At 36.0% G+C, this 10770-nt stretch overlaps 1 protein-coding gene across 3 annotated transcripts in view; it reads left to right on the forward strand.

The window, feature by feature from the left end:
- Positions 1-10477, forward strand: part of LOC143351811 (popeye domain-containing protein 1-like) — a 109557-nt gene extending 99080 nt beyond the window's left edge. For all 3 annotated transcript variants that reach the window (XR_013081814.1, XM_076783777.1, XM_076783786.1), the window contains 2 exons: positions 1410-1675; positions 9617-10477. Coding sequence is in view for 2 of the 3 variants with exons in the window: in XM_076783777.1 (XP_076639892.1) it covers positions 1410-1675; positions 9617-9640 (290 nt within the window). In the remaining variant the exon portion in view is untranslated. The remainder of the gene's footprint in view (positions 1-1409; positions 1676-9616) is intronic.
- The last annotated feature ends 293 nt before the right edge of the window (positions 10478-10770 follow it).

Below are 10770 nucleotides of genomic sequence, written 5' to 3' on the forward strand. Positions count from 1 at the left end.
AAATGTCGACTTTTTAAAGCAAATAATTTTCAAAATAGGTAATGGTCGCCTCATATTGCATAATGTAGCTCAATGGGGACTCGAGAAACGAGTTCCCGTAAAATTTGCCGAGAAAATACGTGCATCATGAAATATTTATATAAATGTGTTCTCATGGGTACCGTCCAGTAACCTTGCAAGTTCCACTTATTTTTTCATTGGACCATTAAATCGAGTATTCATGGACGTACAAGACACCAGGCAATAATTTTCCTTACCATTTTCGAAGAGTAGAATAAAATGCATGCAATAGACGGTTAAAGTTCCTATTCTTTTAAAATTATATTTGCTTAAAAATCCTTTTTCTTTTAATATATTTATAATTCACTGGATCATAATCAGATCTGAAAATTGAAATTGAAAAGTATTTAGTAGATCAATTATTTGTAATAATCGGCACTCTGTAATCATCGAAACATAAATTTACGTTGAAGAATATTGAATGAAATGAATTACTTTTTTCAGTATTGAATTCTATTAAAACAGAATAAACTTTGCTGAATTAAGAATATAAAAGTGAGCAGAAAAATACACAGACATGATACACATCATTATTTCAACAACCGAGAACTTTAATTAAAGCTTTTCTGTTTAATTTGTTAACTAAATAAGACGAATTAATACGCTATTTATACTCGTCTGCCTTCCAAATTTTTCTTTGTCTCTATATTTACTTACTCATAGATCTCTCTTTGTAAATGTATTTTTAGTATTCGCCATTTTGTCAATTTTCAGTATAAATCATTTATTTTACCACAAACGATAACCATAAACATACTAATTAAGAATCCTTGCAAGTTTTTAGTTTTAAACCATTTCGAGAGCTCAAATCATCCACCCCCAGCGAGACATGATTTTTAAAATATCTATTTATTGCGATCGAGACAACAGTAAAAAACAATTACTTAAAACCGTATAAAAAATATAAATGCATAACTAAAATGTAATTAAATAACCTCCAAATAAAATTCGCAATGTTAGACGTAGCGTTCGCTTAAAAAAAAATTCAGGAAAATTACTAAATTTCGCAACATTCGCAGAGGAACGACCCCTTAAAAGAGAATCGTTTCGCTTCGTGACCTCGTCGGGGTCGCAAAACCAAAGCTATTCGTCGCGCGAAAACCTTTCGTCCGCTTAGAATATCATAACCGGAGACCACGAAAACGATATCGATCTCCAAACGCGATCATTGGCGTAGAATCTCAGTTCCGACGCGTCTACTCTTCTCCATGGTCACTGGGAAACGGTAGAGGCGGGGGAGGATCGAACGACGCTAAGGGAGTAGATCGATCGGGGCATCGAATAGCAATTACGAGGCTCGCATGCGAGATACGGCGGAGCTGACGAGCGTCGAAATTGACTGTCCACAGGGAGTTCACCCTCCCGGTACTCGCACCAATACTGGGCGCCCGTGGTGGCGAATCACTTCCCGCCGACTTCGCCGTTCACCCCGGGCCAGAACCTCGGGTATTCGTTACTGCCGCAGGGTGTTCAGTTTTCACCGCCGCCGCGGGCACCCCTCCTGTCGCATCAGCCGTTGACAAGGCAGCGCAGCGGAGGCACGAGCGGCGATTACACACTGCTACCTCAGACACCCAAGCTGGAGAGGAAACGCTCGAAAAAGGGAACCAGGGAGGTGAGTACGCCCGCGTTACGCTCACGTCGAGCCCTTTTAACCCTTTGCACTCCATGAATTGTTCTCAGTATGTACGACTAGAAGCTTTCAGTTCAGTGTGAGCAACTCGACTCACGTCGAGTCCCCTAACCCTTTGCAAAGCAAGAATTATCTTCAATGTGAGCAACTAGATTCATGTCTAGTCTTTCCAATCCTTTGTACAGCAAAAATTGTTCTCTAAGTGATCAACTAGACTCATTTTCAAGAATTCTTTTCAATATGAAGAAGCTTCCAGTTCAAAATGAGCATCTAGACTCATGTTAAACCTTCTTAACCCTTTGCACAGCAAAAATTGTTTTCAATACGAAGCAACTTTCAGTTCAATATGAGCAAGTAGACTTATATCGAATTGATCTCTGTTGAACTCACAGATGCAATGTATTGCACATCTGCACGAACTCTTCGAACATCGTATATTTAATCGAAATAGATTCCATCCGATTCCACATTAATTAATTTAAATATTCCATATTGAAAAGAATTATTGAGTTTTATTACACATAGAATAACGTGATACTCAATTAAGATGAACCAATTTTTGTAAACTATCATTGAAATCAATGTCTAATAGTTCACGATGTTTCCTTATAAGTGGAAGCAACCTCACCAATGATTGCATAAACAGCTTAGAACGAAATGCTTTTAGCCCTTTTTACCGAAGAGCAATCTGTTTCCATAAATAAGCTTCTTTTAAAGCAACGGTTCATCGTTTTACTCGTCACCTGACAACGGTGCAATTATTTCCCTTTTCCAACAAAAATTGTCCACCTCCGAGGTACAGCGATCGATAACGCAAAAACCTGAATGGCACCGTTGCTCGATAGCGCGTGGTTGCTTCGCGTGCATCTTCAGCTTTTGTTTATCTTGCCTTTTCCCGTTACGCGTTCGAACAGATTGCTCCTGGAGCGCTTGCTACGACTTCGTTGGCGAATGATTAAGTGTCTCGAAATCGAAGCAGCGTCTCCTTGTTTCTTCGCGCTCGATTCTCATAAATCGCGACGGGCGAAAAAAGCTCGACGAACCGTCGCTATAGAAAAGCTCAATTACGACGCGTACTCGAGCCAGAAAAACGAGCCGATATTGAATTACCGTCCATTCGCTTGGCCAGCGCGACCAGATGCCTTTTATTCTTACTCCGCACGCAAAAAGAAAGTAACGAAACGAGCACGGATCCAACTGTTGTTCTTTCCTGAATGCAGCAGTGTCTTCTTCGAGTCGCGAGTGTCGGAAAACTGACTTTCACTGAAAGACATATGACACTGGTTTAACAAAGAAGAATGTCAGATCTGATACTCACAGGTTTTATAGATGACCAGTCAGTTATAAATAAAATAAGTGTAAAGTTTGAAATAATCGATTAGCCGGATATATTCTAGTAATAGATCATTTTAGTTAAGAATAATTGGTATTGTGGTTAGTAATATTTTGTCCCGAACTCGAATCCCATGGAGCATAAAATTTATTTTTATTAATCATATTGTATTATATTACTTTTTGACACCTGATTAGGAAGATTTAGTAATTTTGACAGTTTTTATTACTTTGCAAGCCTGCAAAATATCATGGAAATCGTTAAATATCAGATCTCACGTTGTCTTTCAGATGCTTTTCTTTTATTAAAATTTGTGCCGCTTTGAATCGATCACAAATGTTGCAACATGTTGCCGATTTTGAAAATTACATTTTAGGTTGCAAATATTGGCATTGGAATTTATATCTGCACGTATAATACATATTCATGGCGCAACAAAATGTTTCCAATATTTAGAATAGATATGTGAAATCGATCATACATTTTTTACATCAGAATACAGAATAAATATGCATACATAAAGATGCAAAGTTGAATTCGATACTGCTCGTCGTTAACTACAATCTGATCGTCGAGTTAGATTCAATAGGAAATTCAGTAATATCAGTAGAATCCCTATGAATTTAATTCTAGTAGTGCAGAGTTAGAAAAGCCGAAATGTGATTAATGATAAACGATTGTAATTACCATGTAATAAAATCAGTGACTAATGATTACGATTACTCAATATTCAGTAACCATGATCAATGTTTGACGCGTGTAATTATTGCTAATGGTAAAATATCACTAATCACCAAGTTATTATATTTTTTATTATTACTGAATCGATAAGTTAATAATGATACTCAACAGTTTTTTCGAAAATAAATATTTATTTAATAAGTGGATTCGAACTGGTGATCCAATTATCATTAAATTTAAAAAAAAATGAATTATAAAATGGACACAACGGTACAATTTATTTTTATAATACTCAAAGAAGATTTAAAAGAGCAATAAAACAAAAACACTCAAGTTATAACATTCTTTCACTACTAGTTTTAAACTAATATCATTGGAAAACAATGAAGCAATTTATTAGACAGCACAATCAAATTATATTTATTGAATAGAAAGTTTAAATATATTTTGTGTTAAAATCCATAGTATAATCGACAAGAAACTAGTATTCAAAGATTCGTGTCAAAGATTGTTGAAAACTTTTTCTTACGAGACTTCGTTTTCTGATCATTAATCATAGTGTCTAGTCCTGTTGATGTTTACACACACTCACGTTGGTATAGAATTCTTTTTTTAATTGCTGCTATCTAGTTACTAAACGGTAATGTCAGAGGAAAATAGATAATATACCACTGTCAATATTTGCAGACACCGACGCAAGTAGAAATAACAAGCAATAGTCAAACACATGAGCTAACAATTAATCATAATCACAGTAAACATTTGCATTGTATTCCATCTAATTTTGATGAAACTTTACAAGTTTACAAAATGGCTAATAATAAATGCTATATATTCGTTCTTCATTTGCATTCGTAGTAATTGCTTTCAAGTAATTATTTTTAATTTTAATTTTTATATCAAAATTGTTCTGTTTTAAAAACAAGTGCAAATGTACATTGAACCAAATTAAAAATATTATACAGGGTGTTCGGCCAACCCTGGGAAAAATTTTAATGGGAGATTCTAGAAGACAAAATAAGACGAAAATCAAGAATACAAATTTGTTGATTAAGGCGTCGTTAAAAAGGAATGGAAACATTTTTGGCCTCACAGTATATTTTCGGTAAAGAATTTTTTTCTGGAAAATACGTAGGATTTTAGGGGTATGTATATTCACCAAAAATGTTTGTAATTGACCCCCTCAACCGAAAATAATTTTCGCAGCTCGATTTGAAATTTTTTTTTCGCCGAAAAATATAGGCACCTATCCCTTGTGAATTTTTCTTAAAAATTCGTTTTCCATTTTTAATAAATTTGTTTGGCGCTGTACGGAAAAATTGTTTAGTACTTTTTTGTAGGTATCCATGAGCTCTACTTTCAGACTAAATTTCAATGAAATCCATTAACTATTGTAGGAGTTACGAACGTTTGAAAGTTGAACCATTTATATGGGGTTTTTTTCACTTTACGGGGTTAGGGAGCAACTTTTCGAATGTTTTTGGAATTGCTACATATTCTTGACTAAAATACGCGTTTTTTGCCCTTCGAAACATTAAAATCCTCCAATCTGTTCAGGAGTTATGATGTTTTAAACATACGCATGAAATTTCAGTGAAACATGCCAATGTATGATCAGACATTACATTTTCGGTTAGGAATTTTTTTCTTGAATGTGCGTAGGATTTTGGGGGTATGTCTATTCACCAAAAACAATTGTAATTGACCCCCGCAACCGAAAATAATTTTTCTGTGAATGATTTGAAATTTTTAATTCAATTTTTTAATAACTTTTTAACGAAAGTTGTTCAATCGACAAATTGATATTCTTGATTTTCCCAGGGGTGGCCGAACACCCTGTATACAATTACTCTCGCCCATATTCGTACACTATAATGGTGATTTACTATAAATGGAAAGATCTTGTTTCTTATGAATAGAATTTTTTAGATTTACATTGAGATATTTAAGCTATTACCTCGTCTCAGTTTCTAGAGTCACCCTGTACATCGCGTACACATTAGCTCTAGAAGCGATATCAGACACGAACGATCATATTCTAAATACTTACTAACGACGTAATCCCACGCTAATAGCGAGTGCAATTTAAAATCTCTATTAAATAATTATCCCCCCTTTTGCTGGATGTAAAGTCGAACAAGGAAAGTTTAAATCGCGCGAAATAATGCTTACGTAATTGCACGGAAGCCTGCGTGCGTTGCTTCATGGGATACCATAAATAGAATCTTTCGACAAAGTTGCGCTTATTATAAATCTGACGGAGAATGAAGTAAAAGTCTTACGAGAAAATCGCATGTTGGATTTGCTTGCACGCAGAGCGAGAGGAAACTTACAGGAATGTACGTACAACACACGACAACGGGATTCGATAATCTTCGAGCAAACGCAAGGACACGCTTGATCGTTCTTGTACTGTTCGATAAGGATTCATAACGAAACGTTCGCACGTTCGTACAGTGTGATATTTCACAAATTACTAATTGGAAGAATTATATTTGGTAGTTTTACGGTATTTTCTACTGATAAAAAATATAATTATAAAATTATATATAATAATACACTTATAAGAGACGCTATCGATAAATCAGGTGCTGATTTTAACATCATCCATTATTTGCAAAATAGTATTTTCTCTTCTCCATTTGTAGTATTCTTAATCATAAAAATCTAAGAAACGTGTATTTTTTTCTAAATGTCCAGTCTCAATTTTAACACCGTAACTTTCGAAAATCTTCAAAACTTTAACAGTTCTAAATGGCCTCGAAGCAGGAATAATTTTTTTTAGAAAATTAACTAGATACACGAAATATCAGACTTTGCTAATTAAACGCCTAGTTCGCGAGGCTGATTCACGCAACTGGAGTCCTGAGAACATGAACGATGGGGAGAATTGATACAACAAAGAACAGCGAATGTTAAGAACGACGCGATCGCATGTGACGCTTGGATATTTCACAGCCACGTGTGCACACGTGTTATTAAATTCGCCGCGGTATATTAAGCACACCTGCAGGGCGCGATAAAGAATTCTAAGAAGTTCATGGAGAACGTGATTAAACTATTGTATAATTACATGTTTCTCAAATGTATCTTTCAATATATATTTCTAAAAGTAGAAAAAAAATACAAAATAATATTAGGAGTAAGAGAAAAATTGAAAGATTGCTATCATCTTTAAATAAAACTTTTTCAGAAGCCTCAAATTCGTCAAAAATAAAATCATTACTTGTTTCATTTAACATGAAAGATATATCTGACAATTCTGAAAATAAATAACAGTCGAAACGAGTACACGAGTTTTTTTTTATAGACAAGATTTCTTTTATATGTAGTTTTAGAGTCAAAGATGTTGTTGATGACACAGTCACATGACATTGGACCATTTTCCAACCGTTTCACCTATGTCGCACATCTACCATTGCTGGCGACGAAACCTGTCACCTAAAAATGACAAATTTCTCCAGCTATTCTGGAACAATCGCGATAATACTCCAACCTGGCTTCTTTGGCTTTTAGCTTTGACCTTTTCGTATGATACTTCGGTCGACAACTGACGTTTGTATAGCTGGAACATATTTTTCAACAGCCAACAGGGTTGCCATACATTATACTACATTAAAAAGGAAGTTTAGTATTCGTACTACGTTTTTCAATCGATGGAGTTGTATATTTGTATTATAATATTTTAAAAAAATGCTTGATAAATTCTTACTTCAAAACATTAAATAAAATTGAATATTAATTACTTGAACTATTCTCTTTATTAAAATATAGTTACAAAATTAAGGCAAAAAATTAAAATTAATTCTACAAATATGTTTAGGAATAAAAATTCTCAGCTATTTCGATTCAGTTTACATTGTATTTCTGTTTCTGTTTACTTTGTGTATTTTTAACTGTGTGCTTGGCAGAATAAATTTTTCACTTTAACTCTGTAACTAAGCACAATAAAAAAAACAGTTCAAATAAATACTACCCAGTTCGGTAAGAGTTATCCAAATAATAAAATAATAATATTACATTCCATTAAAAGAATCTACAGTATCAATATCAAATTGTGCCATTTAATTAAAAGAAAATGAAATAGATATCATTATTTCTGAGGAAACAGCTTGTGACATTTTATTTGGATCCCATTCTTCGTTTAATCACTGACAGTTACAGTAAGCTGCAATTACAGAGGCACTATTAACAAATGAATAGTATGGAAATTCTAAGCTTATTAAGCATAATTGCATACGTAAATGAACTCCGGTCCATGGAATTGTCAAACAACAATAAACTATGCTTTGTTGTAACGAGTTTCAGTCAGGAATTTCACTTCGCGACGGATCTATGTACTAACGACTTCCGCAATCAAATTTGCATAATGCAATTGTTAAATATATCTGTGTAGGGTGCAGTGTAACCAAAGATCGTGATCGTGTAGAATAATTCGGAAGCGTCGAGTTTCGAATAGTGTTTGAATTAGCATTTGGATTAACAGTAAGTGTGTCTTCGTACTTGACGAATTACAATGAATTTCTGACTGTGAGGGATGTTCGAAGGAATTTTTAATCATCTCAAAGATACGTTAAAATATTCTCTGATACGTGAAAATTAATTTACACAAGTATCAATATTAATATCCTCATTTTCCTTCGCTGCTTCCAGGTGATCAGTTTATAGTATAGAACTCTATAAATATTATTGAGGCTTGTATAAGTGATGAAATTGGAATTGACATTGGTTTAAAAGGTGATTTTTAAAGAATGATTTAAGCTAGTATTTATAATCCAAAAGTTCTGGTTAAAAAAAAAAAAAAAGGACAAAGATCACCCTGAAGAAAATTTTTACTTCAAACATTTTTGGAAACAACGAACAGTTTGAGAGACATCTGTGCCCAAAGTTTCTACTGGGACACCCTATATACTTAGTGAAACAAATATAGCTATCTCGTAAAAGATGCAGTGCGCTACGACGGTAACGCCCTTGACTGAAGGGTGCCAATAATTCAGGGTTGACCCGGAGGAATGCTTTTAGAATGTCGACGACTATGTTAGAACTTTAAGGGCCCGAGCATTTCAAAGAGAGTAGACAATACAGACAACAAGCTTCAGCAAGAAGACACAAAGTGTTCGACTTCTATTGCAATGTGTAGAGTGATGGCTTTTGAGATACGTAAAATATTAGGTGTAGATGCTCAACAGTTTTTAAGATATATTCAAGGATCAAAATAGCTTAAAAAACACGATTTTCTTGAAAACTAAAAATAAGCGAATCCTATGAGAGCAAATCTTTGGTGTACAAAATGCGCCAAGTGGTGCTGGGCTGTCGTTAATGTAGCGATAACTCCCACACTCGCCACTAAAGGGCTACACTCGACGCTTTTCTCACAAGTACTCGATCGACGATCCATTCCTACATATACGATGCTCACCATCGAATGCTCCGACGGCTAAGGTAGGGTCTACTATAAAGCCTTACTGATGAATCCACTAATGATTTTCCTTATAAGAGGGACGCAGACGAGTGTACAAAGGTTTAAATGTCTCAAAATAGAGTTTTAGCGTATATTGTAGACCCTTCTGATGAGTCCATTAGTGGTTTTCCTCATCAGAGGGACTCCAGACGAGTGGGCAAAGCGTTAAATATCTCAAAATGAGTTTTAACATATAGTATAGACCCTTCTGACGAGTCCACTAGTGATTTTCCCTTATCAAAGGAACTCGAGACGAGTGGACAAAGGGTTAACTATCTTAAAATGAATTTTAGCATATAGTATAGACCCTTTTGATCAGTTCATTAGTGAGTTTTCCCTATTAGAGAGACTTCAGACTAATGGTCAAAGGGTTAAAAACCTCAAAATAGAGTTAGAAAGGCCCCTCTTCCAAATAGCTACTGAATCATTTCGCACGTCTCTGTTGCAGGTGAAGTTCGAGACGCCCGTATGACGGTCGCTCGACGGGGAGGGCCCTGCCAGCGTACCTCTTCTGTCTCTGTCGCCACAGCGTTCAGCCTAGCCCCGTCGAGATCTCGTAAAACTGAACCAACTACCAAGGTTCGCCCTCTGAGGCATCGTCGCCGCGTCGACCGGCTTCTAAATCGCACGGCCTATCAGCCGGACAGAGTCAAACGTGCCTGCGTGGTGTTCGGTCATGACAACCGGAGAGACACGTACGCGACAGGTTACGCGCGGGCACCAAAGTGACATACAGTGTTCTGCGGACTCCGGGATGGCTCGACACGACCGGAAAAAGGACCGCGTTCCAGTCGAGACGCGCGATTTGCCAAAATACACGTTCATATCCCGCAAGTGCTACGCCTTATACGTTGTTACTGACACTACACGCAGCCGCCGTAACACGTGCACGTTATCCAAGCAACGTCGCGATCGATCTAGTAGTGAAAAGAAAAGTGCACGGTGAATACCCCGGATCGAACGATACGTGTGTCCGTTCTTCTTCGGGGAATGCACGAACGAACGTTCGAGAAACTTAGCGACCTCGGAATCTCTCGAGAAACTGGGCCGAAGAGGAGAGTTTTTACGGAGAGACGAGAGAAAGGGAAGACGTCGTTCGCGAAAGGATAAGCGAAGCCATGACTCGGGGAGACGGGAAAAATGGGTTTTCACGATGACGCTGGGTCGATGCTTGCGTTAGGGAAAGTTCTGTCGGTTGCTTTAATCGATTCGAGCAATTTGTAGAATATCGTCTGCATGGTGGAATAATTTGTTTTTATCCCTTTCTCGCCCGTAACTTTATTCGATTGAAAAAGGAATGATTGAAATATTCATTTCACAATCATTTCGAACGTTATTTCGAGCAAGCTTCATTAGTTGGACATGTTGCATTATGGCAAGAGATTCTTTAAAAATTGTTCATCAAATCGTTTCAGGTCAGTACTGGATTAAATCATTTGTCAGAGGGTTTTTTTCTAATATTTTGGAGAAATATTATTATTATATAAAAACAATCTGGAATTTTGTCGAACTTCCACAATTTTCTATGCACGTCAGGAATATTTTAGGCTCTTCTTAACCTTCTCAAACATAATATTTTTAAATCAATAACTTTGTAATATA

This window comes from Colletes latitarsis, chromosome 1 (genome assembly GCF_051014445.1).
Source record: "Colletes latitarsis isolate SP2378_abdomen chromosome 1, iyColLati1, whole genome shotgun sequence".
Classification (NCBI taxonomy): Eukaryota; Metazoa; Arthropoda; class Insecta; order Hymenoptera; family Colletidae; genus Colletes; species Colletes latitarsis.